Source organism: Chinchilla lanigera, unplaced genomic scaffold, assembly GCF_000276665.1.
Source record: "Chinchilla lanigera isolate Chin_1 unplaced genomic scaffold, ChiLan1.0 scaffold00015, whole genome shotgun sequence".
NCBI lineage: Eukaryota > Metazoa > Chordata > Mammalia > Rodentia > Chinchillidae > Chinchilla > Chinchilla lanigera.
The window spans coordinates 11,418,762-11,438,740 of record NW_004955416.1 but is presented as its reverse complement, the minus strand read 5'-3'; the positions used below and the strand labels follow the sequence as shown (position 1 = coordinate 11,438,740).

At 50.6% G+C, this 19,979-nt stretch overlaps 1 protein-coding gene across 8 annotated transcripts in view; it reads right to left on the bottom strand.

Annotated features, from left to right (window-relative positions):
* Window positions 1-9,375: 9,375 nt before the first annotated feature.
* The window catches only part of Arnt2 (aryl-hydrocarbon receptor nuclear translocator 2), a 149,500-nt gene continuing 138,896 nt past the window's right edge, over window positions 9,376-19,979 (bottom strand). For 7 of the 8 annotated variants that reach the window (XM_013512638.1, XM_005381432.2, XM_013512637.1 and 4 more), the window contains 2 exons: window positions 14,523-14,659; window positions 9,376-13,019 (listed from right to left, as the gene is read on the bottom strand). In XM_013512638.1, the coding sequence (XP_013368092.1) occupies window positions 12,921-13,019; window positions 14,523-14,659 (236 nt within the window). In that variant the 3' untranslated portion in view covers window positions 9,376-12,920. Of the gene's footprint in view, window positions 13,020-14,492; window positions 14,660-19,979 lie in introns of all 8 variants that reach the window. The other variant, XM_013512642.1, reaches the window with a different exon arrangement.

Below are 19,979 nucleotides of genomic sequence, written 5' to 3'. Positions count from 1 at the left end.
GGTTGCACACCACGACCTGATCACTGAGGCTCAGCCTCACTGGGTGAGACTGAGACCAGTTATGATCCTTGTAGACTCCTGCAACTGTCACTGTCCACGTGGTCTTTAAACTATCATGGTTTGACTTACACTTTTAAACTTTACAAGGGGGCAAAGCAATCTGCATCTGGTAGAAACTGAAATCAAATGCACATTAACCTTATATTGAAGGTCAGTACCCATGTAAGAATTCTGCTTCTTTTACTTTACTGCAGGTTTGCGTGTTAGATCATTTTGCTCACCTGTTGGCTATGATGTGAACTACTGAGGCAATTAGGAGTACTAGATGCATTCTTTACTAATATTTTCTACTTTCTGTGGCTTGTCAGACTGTAGGCAGAGGAGCACTGGTACACCTTTGAACGTCCAATCCAGGGGTGAGAAGCAGCTGTCAGGGCCTGTCTGGTGCCCAGACCCCCAGCTTTTGGTCAGCTTTCACCTGCAGGCTATGCCCGGGTCCCACCCTGGCCAGGTCAGGTGGCTGCCCCTCCTGCCTGCGCAACCTCACCTTGTGACCGAGGGCTAGAGATCCAGGTGCTGTTTCCCGTGTCTGGGGCCCCACAGGAACAACCTCCAGGCTGCTGGAGCACACAAGAGAGGCACTTGGCTTCTGCCTCTTGCGCCCCAGGACTGGCACTTGTCGAGTCTCCCCAGTGACCCCCAGGCCCCTGAGGCAATGGACATTGCCCGGGTTGGGTGTTATTTTTCAGGTCTGTCATTTGACGTTGTTAATGCTATACCCATACTACAATACACGTTTGTTAAAAAACAAACTATGGTCTCCTTTTGGCTTCCTTGAGTGTTGGCAGTGAGTTCATATTAACATGACCAGAGGAGGTGAAGGGCAGAAATAAAGAACTGGAAATGCATTTATTGATAAACGACATCTCCATTGTATTGAAGCCTCATTAGGAAAAAAAATCCCGCAGTTATCGATCCATAGAAGGTTGTAATAAGACGCATCTGGGAGTCTCATGCACCTTCTCCATCTGCCCATGCCCTCTCATTAACACAGCGCCAGGACAATATGGGAACCAAGAAATCGGTGCTAGTGTTACCAGGACATTGTGCTTGGTCAGATCTCACAGGCCCAGCGTGCTCGCTGGTCACTGTGGGTGTGAGCATGTGAACTGCTCCATGCAACTCTACGAGGTCAGCCCTGTAGGCACCTAGAGACACTCACCTGCACGGCACCACCGGACACCTCCTGTCAGTCCCTCCAGCCACACCATCCCCCACAGCCTTGGCTGCCACTAACCCACCCCCTGCAGTGATGTAATCCCTGCACTGTTGAATAACCAAGACTCATGTGTCCTCTGGGGATTGGCCTTTTGCCCAGCACCATGGCCTCCAGGCTGCCTGAATGGTTTGCTCCTTGTCGCTGGGCAGTGTCCCATGATGTGGCTGCATCACAGGTTTTCCCTTTTAATCCACAAAGAGCAGTGTTTGGCTATGATGAACAAACTTCCTGTCAAATTTATGCCTGATGTCAAGAACATTTTATTTATTTTATTTTTATTTTGCTTTAATGGATATATAATAATTGTACACATCTATGGCATACAGTGTAGTGTTTAAGGCATGTGGATACTGTGAAATAACAAAATTAGGGTTTTGAGTATACCATCACTAAAAATTGATCATGACTTTGGAGTGAGAATGTTCAAAATGCTGTCTTCTAGCTATTTTGGAATATCCAGCATCGTATCGCTAATGATTCTGGCCTCCCCGTGCAGTAGAAACCAGAACTTACTCCTCCTAAGTGTGCGTCTGTACCTGTGACACATCTGTCCCTTGACACCCTCTCCCGGCCTCTGGGAGCCATGGTTCTGCTTTCCGCTTGGGTGAGATGTTCCTTAGCGCCCACAGGAGTGAAGCCACACCATGCTTATCCTTCTGAGTCTGGCTGACCGCTTAACCTGTGATCTCCAGTCTCATCCACATTATTGCAGAGGACAGGGTTTGTCCTTCTGACAGCTGAATAGTGACCGCGGCCTCACAGTCTCATTGTTCTTTGGTGGTTTAAGAGGCCCAGGACAAGTGTTCTGAGCTTCCCTTCTCTGGCATCTCGAGGATAACCAGCCACTGGTGGCCTCTGCCAGCTTGGCTGGCCTGGTGTCCTGCCCCTCTGCCACTCCAGCTCACACACTGCGACCGCTCATCGGGAGCTTCATGGAGAAGTCACGGCTGCAGCTCCTGGGCCTCCCTTCACTTCCTTCTGAAGATGTTGCCGGTGTATTCTGTGCGGACTCTGCACTCAGAGGCAGCCTGTAGGGTCCTGCCTATCTCTGGGGGAGGCTTGGCAACTCCCTCAGCCTGGCCTTGTGTACTGGGTGAAAAGGTGTTCCCTGTAGATTTGTCCAAACCCTAATCTTGCTACCCGTGAATGTGACCTGTTTAGAAAGAGAAACTTCACAGATCTCGCTAAGATCTGGAGATGAGCTCATCCTAGGTTTAGCGTGGACTGTGAAGCTGGTGTCTGGGCTCCTATGAGAAAGGAGCAAGACTGAGGTCGAGGCCGAGGTGGGAGGTAGCAGCCGCAAGCCAGGGAAGGCCGGGGATTGCCGCAGGCTCCAGAAGCCAAGAGAGGCAGGGAACCAAACGCTGGCTCTCCTGCCTCACGGGCCAAGTTCCCCTCTGAGTCTAGCTCTCTCACTGTGCCCCTTGGGCAGAGGCACAGGCCTGTCTGCGTCAGCACTGCGAGGGCCCTGCCCCTTTTGTGGGCTCTGAGCCATTAGCGGGCGTCACCCCTCCAGTGGGCCCTGCCCCTGTGGCTGAATGAGGTGGCTGCTCCCTCACAGCCCCTGCAGGGCCAGCCTGCCAACCCCTCCATTTCATGCTTCTGGTCTCCAGAGCCGAGAGGCAACCCACTTCTGTGGCTTTCAGCTATCCGGGAGGCGGCCTTTTCTGTGACACCCAAGGGACCACAGCTGCTGGCCTTGTCCTGCAGTGCAAGCCCGGTGCTGGTGGCAGCTGCACTATCTGGCCCCTCCAGAGTCTCTGCTCTGAGTCCCTCCCTGTGTCTGCCTGCCACACGGATGAGCTCCTAGAGGTCCTGGAAACCCTAGAGACTTCCTGTTGAATTTCCTCTGGGGAGAACCATGCTGTTCCCTTTAGAAAATCCAGCATCAAAGATCAGAGTTTCCTCCTCAGGCAGATTTGCCAGGTCAGCTTCACACACAGCTCCCGTGTGGTGGGGACATGGGCAGAGCAGCACCCAGGACCTGCTCAGGCTCCCTTGGGCAGAGTGCAGGAACCACTGTCCATGCATCTGGTGAGCTGAAATCAGTGCAGGAGACTCCCAGCCTTTCTCAGGGTCTTCCTGGGTCTGGTTCATGGCCCTGGTGATCCAGAAGTTCCCGGCTGAGTGAAGCTTTCCTGTCTTGCTAGGGCTTCTGGGAAGCACAACAAAATTCTTTGGACCTTCTGGACCCCTTTCCTCATCGGAGAGAGTATGGTCTCAGTTATCGCTGAAACACAGGCCAGTCTTGCCTGCTGCGGTCTTGCAAAATCCCGCCCAATTTCTCCTTCCTCTCCAAAGCTCTGCCTTCCCTGCCAAGCACTGCTGGGCTCTTGGGAGGGAGTCCAAGCACCCTAGCTTTTGTGGGACCAGAGGCATCTCCCAGAGTGTGGGACTTTCACTGCTACAACTGGGAACTCCCAGGAACTGGGGCTGAGCTGTTCTTCCCAGGGCTGGGAAGACATAGGTGACAAATATTACTAAGATATTAATTTATTCTTATTGAAAAGTAAAGATGTAACTCCTTCTATCTATTGCTTCTTAAGAAACCTTTCTATGGTATTTCTTTTTTTGGTGGGATAATTTCCATAGACCTGTTTCTAGGTTCTCACCCTGTGTGTAACTGCAGGGGTCACCAAGGCTTCCAGGGACACTTACGTGACATCATCCCCTATGTGTGGGCTCTGTGAACCCAGCTTGGACCCAGACACACTCACAGTGGGAACCTGGAGACCACGTCTGAATGTGCAGATGCCACGAGATGTGGAGACGCGTCCCCTGCACTCAGGGATGTGATTGAGAAATCGGCTTCTCACCAATAAATCACCACAGTGAAATGTTTTCCCCACCTCCTCAGCATCAGACCACACTTCTCTCTCTTTTTCTGGCATGTAGATTTGACTCTGTGCAAAGTGTGTAGGAAGAAGAATTAGGGGCCCAGAAATGGTGGCTTTGGAGCCGGAGACTAGCTGAGTCCCTGGCATTATAATCTGGTGTTCTGCTGAAAGGCTGTGCCTCATGGTTCAGAGCATATTCAATGATTGCAGCCAAGGGTGAGCCAATGAGCTGCGAGCCCCACGGGTGGCCTCCATCAGCAAGGCTCCCCGGGGACCTGATGGTGAAGTCACTGATCACAACATCATGAGTAATTCTTCCGTCCTTGCCCTCTCTTCCGCTGGGACAGGATGGGGTGCCCTCAACCTGTAGCCTTCACGCTTTGCACAGGGCCCTCTCCTCCAGGAAGCGAGCACTCCTTTGGGGAGGGCTCCCTGGGGTCACCCAGCACAGCAGATGGGAGGGGCCACACAGTGGGTCAGAGAAAATGTGCGACAGCGTGTGCAGGGGAAGCCAGCCCAAGGGTCCAGCCTCCGTGCGGTGGATGGAGACATTATTTTTCTCAGGGAAAGAGCAGGGAACAACTTTTCTGCACCACTCTCATGAAGGAAGGCTGGGAGCTGTATCCGAACACCCAGGAAAAGGGGTGCTGCTCCTTCACCCCTCTGTTCCCCCAGGCAGGCACTGTGCTTCCCTCCCATCCCCCCACTCAGCCCTCTCATCAGTAAGAGTAAAGTAGAATACAGCATTTTCATGCTTCGTAGTTTTCTATACTCTGCACTTTAAAAACAATGTCTGCCCATTACTGGTAAAGTCTGGAAAACAATCATGACTGTTCCGCCTACGTAAAGAGCAGGTTTTCTGTTTGCTGGCTGTGGCTGTGTCAGTTAGAAGGAGCCCGGGGGAAATCTCAGCTCAGGTCACAGCAAGTGCCTGGCTTCTGGTCACCATCTCTCTCTGCGTGGCACTGCACGCAGTTGTGTCCTCCCCTCTGTCTGCCACTGTCCCTGTGGAGCAGTGTGATCACATGGGTCACACTTCGATTTTGTGCCCTTTGACGTCTAAATTTCTGCATATTCCTAGTACAGGGGTGGATCATTTCTTTTCCTCTTAGTCTGGGAGGCAATTTGCTTTTTATTGCTTGGTATGATTTTATAACTAAAGTATACTGTGCTCTTAGCAAAGTAAGTTGTACTAAAAGTTACACGAATGCACGGGAAATTCTCAGGCTCTATGGAGACTACCATGAAAATATTTTTATACATCTTTTATGCATCTAGATGAGCACATGAGTAATTTTATATAAATGCAGTGTTACATTTATTTTCACTTTTGCTTACTCTCTCTGCTTCTACAGTCATGTGACAATTCTCTCCGCTCCACATACAGCCTGATGTTAAAAATTCACAGACTTTGTACATGTACTCGCGCATGGTTATATAACCAGAAACTGACAATGACTCCACACTGTGCCTTGGGTGTGTTTGTTGTATCAAAGTAGATTAATTATTACTTATACTTTCCTTGTATCTGTTAATATTTTGAAATAACAATAAGGGTGTTTTCTAATTTTTCAACCATTTCTTTATTGGTGGACTTTCATTTACAATTGTCCCCCCAGTACAAAATTTCACAGGGATGAGTCTCTAGAAGTAAGATAGCCCAAAAGATAGCTTTACTTAATTTATTAGATATTGCCACATTATTGTCAAAGAAAGTTTCAAGAAACTTCACAATTTTCACCAAAAAATAAGTTTAAAAAAATCCCTTCACATGCCACTTCCCTCTTGCCAACCCACTGGGGTGAGAAATGCCATGTCACTGTTATTTTAATTTGCACTTCTCTGACTACTTGTGAGACTGAGTATCTGCCTTCTGATTCACATTTAATTACCAAATATTTTCATTAAGCAGCAGATTTGAGGAAAGCCCAACAGGCGCCCATATGGGCAATCCTGGGGTGAGGCAGCTGCGTAGCATTTTACCGTAATTGCTTCAGATGCTTGCCCTATTCCCTTTACTTTCTGCCAGTTCTTCTCTCTCTTCTCCTTCCTCTCTGAATCTGTTTTGAGGAATTCAGCTCTGTCAGTTGCCTTCCTCTTTCCTCTCTTTAAAGAAAACCATTCTCCAGAGTTGGGTGTATCTATCAGGGGCTTTAAAAGATTACTTATCTATTTAGTCACAAACAAAACATATTAGTACTTTGAGTTATAAAAATATGCACAGCGTTTTCAATTCAGTGCTATACTTTTAGAATTCTGCATCAAGCTAATTTAAGTGCTCTGATAGGTTCCTCTGTATGACTAAGCCACAGTTTGTTCATTTCTCTCCTAAACATAGCTTTCTGGCTTTTCACTATTGCTAACAGAGCGGTGAATATCCTTGTATATGTCTCCGTGTTGTTAGCTTTCCCATCACTGGAACAAAACACCTGACACCTGTAATTTAGAGATTTAACTTCACGGTTTCACAGGTATCAGTGCATGGTCAGCTGGCTCCAAGGCAGGAACATCAGAGTGGAAGGGCATAGTAGAGCACAAGTGCTCACCTCATGGTGGCCAGGAACCAGAGCACAGGGCAAGTGCCAGAGAAGAAAGGTCCAGGGACCAGATACAGTCCCAAAAGTCATGCACTCATAACCCACTCAGAGGCACCCACTCAGAATTGTGCTTTACTAACTCAGATGTCTATCGGACCAATCACGTTAACAATCAGGTTAACTCACTGTCTCCCCTTATGCTTGTGGGAAGTTTCCTGGAGTTACATTCCCTGTCAAAGGATTTGCATGGCTTTGACATTCCTGATACCGCCTGGTGCACTCTCAGCAATCAATCTACTTCCCCCCACCTAGGAAGAGAGCCGTTTCTCCTCCTCACCAGCAGCTATGTTTGCAGACTTAGTCAATCTGAATGACACAGTTATCTTGTTTTAATTTTTCATCTCCTTTGATTATCAGTGAAGTTGTTAATTCTGGCAGAATTAATGTCATTTGAGTTTCTAGGCATTGACAACTCAAATCCTTTGACTATTAACCTATTGAGGCATATTTTTTAAAACTGTTTTGTAAGAATCCTTTATATATTTTGAATACTATTTATTCTTGTGGGTACATAAATTGCAAATGTTTTCTACCAATTAATTGACTTTTTTTTTACATTTTTGAGTCAGACTTTGAGTTCTAGCTTATCAATATTTTACTTCATAGATGTCTTTGTTCCTTGGTTAAGAAGTCCTTACTAACTGGATTTTATAAATATATTTTCCAACACTGTTCATTGAAAGCCTCTCCGTTCCCTGTAATTATTGACACCAACTCTTCCCAGTGAGACTCCTGTCTGATGTGTACGGATGTCTAGGGACTTTGTCGTGTTCTGTTGATCTTGTTTCTACCTCTATGCCAAGCCCACAATTTCAATTATGAAACCTCCCACTCTCTGGGAGGATGAATACTTGCTCTTTTTCCTCTTCTTTTCTTCTCTACGTCTTTATATCTTATTCAGTAAAATATATTGCCTATTATGTTTCCTTTTTATTCCACAGGAAATTTGGGATCATCTTGATACAGTCTATCAAAAACTCTGCTGTGAATATTTGAACACTGGCTTTATTTAGCTAGAACTTGAGTACACTGTAGTTTAATGTGCTCTTCTTGAGTGACTGGCTTGACAAGTTTTTTCCCCTGTGTATTGCACCTATCACTCAGTATGGGACCTTCCGTCATCTCAACCTTTGTACCTGTCCTTCCATCTGTCCCAGTCAGGCTGGGCCTGGCTTTCCTGGACTTTTCAGAATGTGATCACTCGCTCTGCGTGCCTGGCTTCTGCCCTGTGGGATTCTTTTGTGCATCTTCTGTGTTGCTGCTTAGGTCTACACTGTTTGCTGTTGTGACTGAGCAGTGTTCCGCCACTGCAGGATTTACTCATCCACCCCGTCCACGGGCACTTAGGCTACTGTTCATCCCTGGCAACTGCAATGAATGTTCCCACAAGGTCTTTGTGTAGATGTGCGTTCCATCTCCCTTGGGCAGATGACTAGCTGTGGGAGGGCCAGGTGACAGGGCGAATGATGCCTAACTTCACAAGAAACCTCTGAACTGTTCACACAGCAGCTGGGTGCCACCACGTTGCCCATATGAGGATTGTATTTCTTTCATATCCTCAACAACACCTGCTAAATTTTAGACAAATGTTAGAATGCTATCTCATGGAGCTTTTCCTTGGTATTCCCCTGATGACTAATAATACTAACCATTACTTTCACGTGCTACCATGTAGTGTTTTGTATTTGCCCTCTGTGTACTTTTGTTTTTGAGATGGACTCTTGCTATGTTCCTCTGGGTAACCTCAAAGTCTTGGGCTCAGGTGATCTTCCTGGCTCAGCCTCCTGAGTAGCTGCGACTATAGGTGTGCACCACTGTACCTTGCTTGCCTCTGTACATCTTTTGTGGTGTAATTTGAAGGTATATATGAAATATTTTTGCCTATTTTGTGCTAAGTTGTTTGTCTTAATAAGTTTCAAGTGTTCTTTAGATATATGATTTGCAATTCTTTCCCCTCAGCCAGGCACTTATCTTCGCATTCTCTTAAAAGTATCTCTTGAGAAGTAAATGTCTTATATTTCATGACGTCCAGTTTGTCAATTCACTTTTTTCATAGGCTTCATGTTTGGTGTAGCGTCTAAGCTGTCCACATCCAACCCACAGTCACACCATTTCTCCTGTGTACTTAAAATTTGTGCATTTTATGCCTGTAATCAGTCAGTAAAGATGTAAAACAACAATGCTAGATGTTTGATACAAGGGTCAAGTAGTCCTCTTGCAACAGAGAAAAATTAGAATTTGTTAGTATTTACTAAGGTTCAGTTAAGACACCAACTTAATTCTGCAAATACCCCCAAAATAATGAGTGTTTCAAAAGGACAATATAGCTATCGACAGGGCTCTGGAGAGAGACCAGAGGTCAGGTCCTGCTTCTACCACTTCCTCCTGTGTATTGTCAGATAAGCCACTTAATCGGGTTCCTATAAGCCAGGAGTAGTAGGCCCAGATCCCAGATCTATAATGATTAAAAAAGAAGTATTTGCAAAGAACCTCCTACAGAGCCTTGCCTTACCCAGGAGAATTGTTAGTTTTCTCTTCCATCCTAAGTCCCTAGAACCCCAAAGGCGGCCCATTAACACCCAGGAGTGGCCTTAGGAGGGGGACAACACCACATATTCCCAACCTCGAGGCAGGTTCCGCAAGTAGGTCCATTACAAGCTGGTGCAGGGCAAAGTCATTTTTATTGTAATGAAAATTTCAGAGGCAGTTACATTAGTTACACATATACACAGCGACTTAATAACTGTTAGTCAGGGAGAACATTCAAGAAATACAAATGATTTATCCACAGCACAGTTCACATCCATAAGAAGAAGGGTTAAGAGAGAGATGACTAAGTGCTTGTTGTCCACTGAGGCCTGCTTGTGAGCTCTTTTTCTTTTCTTTAAGAAAACCGATTGTTAGATGAAGCAAGCTACTCTGCTTCTGCCCAGCCTGTCAAGCCTCGGCTTTGCTAGTTGGTGCCCCCTGGGCTTTGGCTGGTTGCTGGACCATAAAGCAGCTCCAGCCATAAGACCCAGGCGTGCGAAGCGTGAAAATGTGCACATGCCCTGTGTAGTAACCTACCAGGTCCCCTGTAGCCCAGGGGGCAGCGAAGACAGACAGAAGGTGCTTATGGACCCTGGTGCATGGGATCCCGTAGGGACGGGGAAGCTGGACCCCTGGCAGCTGGACCCAGCGACATCCTACCCAGCTCCCTTTCTAGTCATACAAAGAGCGCATCAATTCTATCACCAGCCACCTGGCTGGTTCCCGTTTAAGTGACAGACAGTAACTGTTATGAGCAGATGGCCCCGTTGGGTGAGCATGCATGGCCTTGCACAGCTCACGGCTGTTCCTGGTGTGCAGGACAGCGAGCCTCCTAGCTGCCTGGGGCCTGCCTCCTCCTGTGCCAGGTTGGTTGGAGCACTGATACCCGCAAGCAGGGCTAACCTGGAGACGCACAGTTAACATACTGACACAGCAGACCTAAGCGTCCCAGTGTAAGCTCTATTAGGACCTGGTACACCCCACTCTGCACTGTTCTCTCTTCATGAAAAAACCACAGGGCTGAACCTGATGTGTTGGGAAGTGGAGGAGAACTTGGCTCCTGTCATGGCTTCTCACCCCCTGAACAGAGCTAACAACAGAGCCAGGGCACAGGGACATGCAGACAGCATGTTCTAGAATCACCCCAGCCACTGTCACCATCCCTGGCCAGTCCTGGTGGCACCTCAATGTGTCCTCGCTGATGACAGCCATGGTGCAGCCCTCAGCCTGAGAAGAACCTGGGCACATCCAGGAGCACAGAAGCGCCTCACTGCTACAGGAAGCCAGGAGCCTCCCCTCCCCGCTGGCAATGACCTGTTCTTCGCAGGAGAGGACCTGGCCTCCTGGGCCAGCAGGATGGTGTGGGGGGTTCTTTCCAAACCAGGACACCAAGCCTGCAGTTCAGGGCTATGCTCTTCCCCCTTGTGTCTCAGTGCCCCCTGTGGGCTCTGCCCAGCCCTGGACTGCTCCCTGTCACCCCTTGTCTACTTTCTTACTGGCTACAGGACAGCTTCTGAGAATCACCACAAAATGCAGAGTGGGAGATAGAAAAGACACAGGGCTCACACCTGCCATCAGACCCCAACAGCTGCTGCCCTGCTCCCAGAACAAGGTGGGGAAGGAGGAGGTCGGCCTCAGGGGCCATAGCTCTCCTCGGGCTACAAATCCCGGCCCAGGCACCCTGAAGTCCTGCTGAGGTCAGAGGCACAGGAGGGCGGTGGCCAGAGCGGGTCCTCTTTGCTGGCTACGGATCCCTCAGGTTCAGCAGGGACCAGCAGGGCAGCAGCAGAGTCGGCTGCTCTCTGGTGTCGCCCAACTGTCCTCTACCATACAGAGGGCAAAAATGAACCTCCATACTCACAAGCTGAAGGCCACATGAAGTCTATTTCCCTCTCATTGAGAATATTTCTTTGCTCCAAAGGTTATTTTTGTGCCTTTTTGGGGGGAGGATGACGCTCACTGCCCACAGCAAGCCCAAGGCTGCTGGGCACTGAGATGGCCCCAGGTAGCACCAGGAGCCTGAGCTGGGGCTGCCTGTGGTGACTCCATTTCCCCAGTAGCAAGAGACTTGAGGATGGAGCAAACACGAGCATCTACACTCAGGTCCCAGTCACCGCTGTCTACACCAGGGCTAACAGCTGCTCTAGAGACTGCAGCGCCAGGTTCGGCCGGTCTCAGACCCCGGACCACACAAGGCCAGGTGCTGGGGCAGGGCATCCTGCTGGGAGGAAGGCTGGCTTTTGACAGCTCAGGGGCCAGACACCAGGCAGAGCTCCTACCTGCACCTGGGGCTTCCTCTACTCACTCATTCCCCAACCTCAGGGACCCGTGGGCAGGGACACAGTACTGTGCAGCGTCCGCAGGGGCTCTGGGAGTACCCCAGGGCTTTTCCAAGGGTGGCCCCTCTCCCACGTGGGCATCAGTGGGCTGAGGGGTGATGTGCGAGAATGAGGTGACTGGTGGGAAAAGAAGCAAATGAGGGAAGCGGAGATAGCAGAGCCCGTGAAAACGAAACACTGCAGCCAGGGCCTTTGGGCTCAGCAGGCAGCAGGCAGAGGTGTCTGGAAGTCAGCCGGTGCTCCTGTCTTGAGACCGCTGAGAACTCAGGGCCTGGGCAGTTGTGTGGCAGGAGCAGAGCTGCAAGCAGAGCCAGAGCCAGGTCCTCTGCCTCGCAGACCTGCACTGTATCCCTCTGGGGGACGGGGCATCAGGGCATCAGGGCATCAGCTCCACACAGAAGCTGCCCCCACCCAGTCCAGGGCACAGCCCAGGATACCAGGCATCCTGTCTCTGCCGTTGGTGAGAGAAGACAGTGACCCCCAGGCTCTGAGATGGGGAAAGGGCTCTGAGATGACCCCTGGGCTCTGAGATGGGGAAAGGGCTGCTTCCTCTGCATGGAGGAGCTTGGACCCAAAGCAGGGGCCTAGACTGAACAACTGACCCCTCTCAGTGAGCAGGTCCCCAGCCTCAGCTCCTGGTGACACCGTGGAAGGGCCAGCCTGTCAGCTGCCTCCCTGCCAGCCTTGCGCCAGTATCCTCAGTGAGGACAGGGGCAGGGGCTGTGCATCCTGGCGCTCACACTCACTGCGGTCTGGATTCTACACACACGCTCGGGCCACACATGACAGACACAAGGCACAACACACCCATCAGGACGGACAGTTCACGTCTCACCACACAAAGCACAAACACCCACATCACAATGGGCCCACTGGCACAGCAGCGGGCAGTGGGCCTCCCAGGCTCCTCAGCTCCAGGGCGTGACAAAAGGCCCTGCCCCTGCCTGCCCCTTGCCCACCCCTGGCCACCAGCCAGCAGCTGTGAAAAGCAAGCGCAAGCCAGATTCCGGCATCCCAGGAGGGCGGCTGCTGCTGCTCTGGGCATCAGATGAACTTCTCACGGTGCACACCGCCTACCGAGGGGATATTTGTGGCTGAGTCTGAGGGCCGGAGAGCACACACAGATAAAATACAATAAATACAACCAAGCCCCAGACACCCAGCAGGGCCTTGGTCAGTAGCAACAGAGAAGCCACAGCTGCGGTGAAAGCTGAACAGTGCCATGCCTGGGGGAGTGCAGGGGGAGGGGCACTGCGATGGGGTCCCGTGGCAGGGCAAGCTGGGTGCTGATGTTGCAGCGCAGTGGCTCTGTCCAGGGGAGCCTCGCTCTGCCCCACAGCTACTCAGAAAAGGGCGGGAACATGCCTAGGTCGGCAAAGTCCTCGATGTTATAGTTGCCAGTCCCCTGGGTCGGGTCTCCTGGCATGGGCAGCATGTCCTACAGAAGAAAAGAAAGCAAGCCATAGGGGTAAGCATCTTCGCCCTGAAAACCAGGCGCATCCCCAAGCCCCGCCCACCACTCACCCTCGCAGCCACCTGTCTGGCAGGCAGCAGGGAAAACTCCCAGCCCACATGGTGGAGTCCCTGGGGACTGTTTCCCTGGGCTGGTGGGCCGGCAGGTGAACCACTGCAGGACACACCTTTGTTCTCTGACACTGGGCCCGGGAATAAGGTGAGCCGGACAGACCCAGCCCCGAACCTCGCAAACAGCAAAACACAACAGAAATGCAACACCAAGCAGACAGGGCAGGAGTGCGGAGATCTCAAGGGCAGTGCTACATCCCAGGGAGACTCCAGCTCCCCGAGTCCTTCAGGTGTTCTGGACTCAAACTACCTGTCCAGAAAATAGGACTGGCAATTCCCAATGTCTCATTGGGTGTTCCGTCACAGCCCAGCTCCTGCGATGGTCTGTGAGAAAAGAATTCTGTGGACAAATAAATTTGGGAAACAAACTTGGCCTACCTCCTAGAACTTCAGTCCTCACTGGGCATCTGTTCTGCAGAAAGAAGCTGAGTAACTCTGTTTAACCAATGTCTCATAAACTTATTTGACCAAGAATTCTTTTTAGCATGGTCACCCTGATTAGGAAATTCTGCCTGGTAGAGCCTCAAGGGAGGAGGTCAGAGTCCCAGCTGTGCAGGGGAGGAGCCAGGGGCTGGGCCAAGGCTCCTGGACATTGAAGAGGCCACCGCTCTGGTGGGGCCCTGATGGACCCCTTGCTCTGGACCTTCCTCTGTGAGGATGCTCCTTGCCTCTCCCTCAGGGCAGCTCAGGATGAGGATGAGGCAACGGAGGCACAGACCCTGGGGAAGGAGGAAATGATCTGAGAGACTCAGACGCGGTCCCTCCCTCGTCTTGCCTTGCACTGGGACAGAGCTGCGGGGCTGCAGCTGAGGCTCACTGGGCTCACAGCCTGCCCACAGCCTCCAGGAAAAGGGTTCTTGCTGAAGCAGGAACCAGAGCACTGTGGGTGGAAAGCAATGCCCACCTGCTGCCCAGGTCGGCCCCAGGCACAGAGGAAACCAGGCCTGTCTAGACCAGTGGCCATCCCAAGCCTAACCCCAGCGGAAGCCAAGCCAGGGCTTGCTGGCCTGTCCTGGGTGCAATGGTCACGGGTAACAGGGCAGTAGAGCAATCTCAACTGAGGCACCTGTGCTCCAGGCCCAGTGCACAGCCTGGGCCAGGCCCTCAGCCTCTGCTCCACGCCTTCCAGGCAGCCCTGGTGCTGCCCTGGTGCTAGGGAGGATCTCCAGAACACAGCCTCCCCTGCATGTCACCCACAGGCACCTGCGGGCCCTTCTACTCCTGCCTCCCTCTAGCCCAGGGCGGCCAGAACGCACGCTGGCTCACTAGGGGCAGGCGGTGTGCAGCAGGACCAGGGGGAAAGGAAGCAGAGAGAAGGCGCCGGTACCTAGGAGAAGGCGGTGCTCGCTCGATTTACCTGGAACACTTCAGTCTGGCCGGGCTGCTGGTGGGGGTGCTGCTCACCGCTCTGCTGCCCGTGGTGCTGGCTCTGCCACTGTGACCAGACCTCAGAGGGCCGCCCCTGGAACTGCCCGCTGCTCTGTCCACTCTCAGCTGAAAGAGCCGACACACAGGACACTGCCTTAAAAGCCACCCTTGGCTCCGTGACACCTAAGAACCACCATGGCTCAGAGGGCCCAGGTGGGTTTCCTCTTCCTACAACCCACAGCGCCCCTATTCGTGCAGCCAGGGGCTCCCCACCCCACTCCTGAAAGGCACATTCCCTCCAGAGCAGCCCTCCCTCCTCCCCTGACTGAGAGAAAATGATGAGTCGCATGGGTGGGAGAGAACTGGAGCCCTCAGCTCTCCACAAGCCGCACCCACCAGGTGGCCGTGGGTGTCCTCCAAGCCCCGGAGCCTCCCACACTTTTTGTGGCCACTCACAGAAGCCTCGGTCCAAGGAGTCCTGTACAGTAGGACATCCATGGGGTGCACAGGGGGTGTGAGAAGCCCCTTTCTCACAGGGAAGCCCTGCCTTCCAGACGCCCCTGCTCTGGGCCTTTCTCCAGGTCCCCCAGGGCTCCCTAGATCCACTAGTCTCACCCACAACCCCTCACCCCAGCTGGGCCGCCCAGTGCCCCCCAGTCCCTGCTGAGGTACCACTACCCCTCTCCAGCCCGGCTCTGGCCAATGGCTTCCCGGTCACCTGTGAGGGGAAGACCAGGCACCACTCAGAGGGAAGATGAGCTCCTCCATGAGAATAAGGAACTCGGTTTACAACTGAGAGAGGCATCAGTTCCCTCTACAGTTTATGAAAAATACTCAAATGACACAATAGAAAGTAGGGGAAATGAGTAGTATTTGATCTACAGTATCTCTGAGACTCAATCAAAGAGAATTCTTAAGGAAAAACAGGCTTTAGGGAAGATATGGTAAGGCACATCAAACACCTTAGGAACTTTCCCAGCTTTTCTCTTTAAATCACGAGCTAACACAGATTACCCAGTGTTCATCAGTAGCTCATCAGGATGGGCTCTCCATCCTGCCAGGTCTGCCCCCTTCCCAGAGCCATGCCAACCACAGGCAAACCTCGCCCACAGCCCTCCTGTCCCAGTTACCCTGAGGTGAGGCCAGAAGTGCTCAAGGGCAGGTCAACCCCAGCCCACACGCACTGCCTGAGACACGAAGGGCTTCAATACAACACACGCTCCTGAGTAACCCCTCTTTGTGATGAGAACAGCCAGCAGAATTCTGTGAAATGCAGGAGGGTGCACCGTCCCCTGCTGCAGCCTGAGACCTAACCCCACTGTGCCCACAGGCTTCTGCTGCAGAACCAGCCCCAGCAGCAGGCACTGAAAGGCTGTATCTGAACTAGATCAGCGATGTCTCTGATGAGATAATGAGCATGACCTTCAGAATGACCTCCTGGTGACCTGCAGTGCTGACAAATATGGTTGGGCAGTGATGCATACACAGGTTTCCTTCTGGAAGGAGGCCGGTGGTCTCTGAAATCCAAAGGTTATGTGTGTAGTTGAGTGAGCTGGGCTCCTTGGGGTATGGCTCTTGAGTAAAACTGAGGCTGTTTCCTGGCTAGACTTACCTTCCCAGCCCTAACCAGCAGGGATAGAGGTCTCACCTGCAAATGTTTCAGACTATCAGATCCTGTCCTCTCCTCCCTAAGCTCGTCCTCCCCTGTTCCTCTCTAATTATGCATCCTAATTCTCATTGAGAGAATTCCTTCCATTTCCTTCTCTGAAGTCAGTCTGGCCCGGTGGGGCAGGCCAGATGGGTGTGACTCTCTAAGAAAGGGCCTTGTCACGGATGTTTCTTGCTCGTTCAGTTCATGTGCTGTGACATGACTTGATTTGTGTCATGCATGAATGAGCTGCTTTAGCTACCTCATCCTGAACTGAAGGGCAAGAATAGGAAGGCATGGACACGTCTGCACTTGCTGGTATCTGGAAGCACGCACACTGCTAAGAAAGCACTGTACTACTTTACAGCAAGTCAGGAATGAACCTGGCCTCTGCCACACCTTGGAGCCACTTCTGTGTCCCAGACCTTTGTTTTTGGTTCCCTGCATTTCTATAAGAAATGTGACATCAAAGAACAGATCAGACAGAGAGGCCGACAGTTGGGGATGCAGACCAAATGCACCCTTGCTAGCTACCAGTTTACTGCTGCACAGCTAAATCCCCCCTCCCTTGCTTGTGCTGTGATCTTGCAAACCAGTGGTTGCAAACCTTTCTAACACCAGGGACCATTTTGATGGAAGATGATTTTTCCATGATGGGGTGAGGTTGTTTGGGGATGATTCAAGCACACTCCATGTATTTCTATTATGATTGCACTGTAATATATAATAAAATAATTATGCAACTCAACCATAATGCAGGGTCAGTGAAAGCCCTGAGCTTGTTTTCCAGCAACTAGATGCCTTCATCTGGGGGTGACGGTATGCAGTGACACCTGAGGTGTGCCGCTGATGTCTAGTCTAAGCTCATTCTGGTTGCCGTCACTGCAGAAAACTCTGCTTCACAAAGATACGATGTTAGAAATGGAAGCAAACTTTGCAGTGATTCTGTGGCAATCTCAGGATACTCTTCCTTGGATTTAGTCCAAAATCCATGGAGGTTTGAAGTTATCGCAAACATACTTTTAAGGACACATTCATTTTTTATCTCAAGCAGCCGATCCTCTTCCAGCATGAACAAAGCCAATCCACCTGGCTTACTGGAGAAAGAAGGAGCTGGTTCAGTATCTTTCAAAATCTCTGCTAATGTCTGAAACGTCAAAATCCTAAGGTTCACTCATCATACTCACAATTCCAGTCTGGCTTTGAATGCGGCCACTTTACAGCTGCCTTGAACACAGTTTCATTCTCCTCTGAAGTGACAGACTGACTTCCTTGAGCAGGTTGAATATGTCATGTGACTAAGTCCATTTTATCTCACTGAGTCACAAGTGGTGACTTTTTTTCTACAAGAAATCTCCAGAGTGGCTCTCCTAATTCAGGAACCATAGCCAGTGATCTACCTTTGCAAAGCCACTGCATACAAGGGAGCAAGGTGTGCTCCGTATCCATCTCCTCACAGAGTTGCACGAACAGATGTTAACAGCATGCACTTTATGAACATGTTGATAGTTTCAATCACCCCCTCCAAAACATTGTAGAATTCAGATGACATTTTTCAGGTAGCCAGCCTTTCTCTATGGATAACACAGCATATTGACTCATATTCAGAAGCAACCTCCTTTTTTTTCTTTTTGAGACAGGATCTCACAATGTAATGCAGGCTAGCCTTGAACTCGATTATGTAATCCAGGTTGGCCTTGAACTCAAGGCGATCCTCCTGGCTCAGCCTCCTGAGTGCTGTGATTCAGGCATGCACCACCACACCTGGCGACCCGAAGCAACCTCTTTGACCTGAGTAGTGAAACCAGAAAGCTGTCCAGTCATGGCAGCTGCTTCTTCCATACATTTACCAACACGAAATGGTCAATGCACTTTTCCTGGTATGTAATCATTCAAAGACACGACTAGCTCTGCAGCTATGGTGTTGGTGGCAATGAAAGCACACACAACACATCCCTATATACCTCCTCGTGAAAAGTATACTGCACAAAAAGAAGCGTCGTTTCTTTGTCATTAAGGATTTAACCTGGTAGATTCATCAACCTAGAATTCATACCACAGTAACTATTAATCCTTTCTAACAACTGTGCCTCAAGATCTTCTGCTGTCTCATCAAATTGTCCGGTTATGGTGCTGGCCAAAAGAGAAACATGTACCACCTTTGAACTGCAGCCTGTCCTAAAGTTCATGACAAATGTCCTCAGCAGCAGGTAGGATCACCTCTTCACCAACAGTGATGAGTTTCTTAGCTTTAGCGATGCTGTTAGCTGCTATAATGCTCTCAGTGCAGACACATTTGATGAAGTGGTGGCCTTCAATAACCCTCTGTTCCTCATGCTCACATTTATTTTCTTTCAAAAAACTTTAAGAGTTGTCTGTTAGTGCAGTGTGTTGGTCTGCTTGTGGAGAAGCAGCTTTAAAGTTTTTGTGGCTTCATCAGACAGCCAGTCACCACATATTACACAAAGCAGGCTTGGAGAATGTGAGCTACCTACTGCAGCAAACCCATATTTAAACTGGATTCTTGGTATTTCCTTTTAAATGCAGCTTTTTTGTTGTTGTCGGTAGCCTCAGAGTCTTCTGCTTTCTCATCATTGTGTCTTTCCTTCCTTTCAAAGAAACTCCCCAGGGCTGCCTATTTTTTACTCATTTGGGCTAGGGCTAGCTTGTGGCCTTATCGAAACTGTGACTAATACAAGTGCAAAGTTCAGGAAAGAAGCTCTGATGAAAGTGGTACATAAAATCATGGTCAGGTTTTGCATGGACCAAGTGTGTGCGGATTCTGACATCAAGCCTGCCTTGAGAAGCAGCTGTACAACTGAAGCACGTCAACTCACTTGCCACCCTACAGCCTGCCAGCAGAGGCAGCTCAATTGTCACTTTCCACTTACTGGAAGGGTTGTGATGAGTCTGCAAGCAACTGGTTTATTACGGTCTCTGTGAAGCCAGACCTCTGCTAACCTTCATCGGGATTTGCGGCTGCTCCCCAGCACTAGCATCACCACCTCAGCTCCACCTCAGACCATCAAGCGTTGGATCCTCATACGGAGCACACATCTAGACCCCTTGCATGTGCACTCCACAGGAGGCGTCAAGCTTCTGTGAGAATCTAATGCCTCCTCTGATCTGATGAAAAGTGGAGCTCAGGTGCTAATGTGAGCAACAGTGAATGGCTGTAAATATAGACGAACGTTCACTCACTGGATCACCATTCACCTCCTGCTGTTCGTGCTGGCTCCTAACAGGCCACAGACTGATTCTCGTCCATGGCCCTGGGGCTGGGGATCCCTACTGTAAACATATCTCCTGTGCCATCTTTTGCAATATTAGGTGCAGCCAATGGAGGGTGCTGGAGAGATAGGCTGGCACCACAGCGGAGGCAGCTTCTCCTCCAGGCGGCTTTTCTTTTTAGCAGCATGGGCAAGTGCTCCAGGGGGCTCACTCTTCACCCTGTTTCTCTGCCACCAGAGAGCTGCCTCCTGTGAACCAGTCCACCACAGGCACTGTCCTTCCACCTATGGGTGACTCTGGGCGGTCCGGTGAGTGATGTCTACAGGCTCTGGTCACCTGCACCCTCTAGAGCTCAGCTCAGCCAGTGGGCAGGCGCCCCTGAGGTCAGCCACGGATGCCTCGGCATGCTGCCAATCAGTCCTGTGCCCCGGTGGCAGTTGAGCCTTCCCAATCCAGGGCTTTGCAGGCCTTGGTCTCTTCTTACAAGGTCTTACTTCCGTTCTTGTGTACTCACTTGCCTTCTGCTTTAGGCCTGGAAGCTGCCGCTCATGTTGGCTCTTCCCGTAT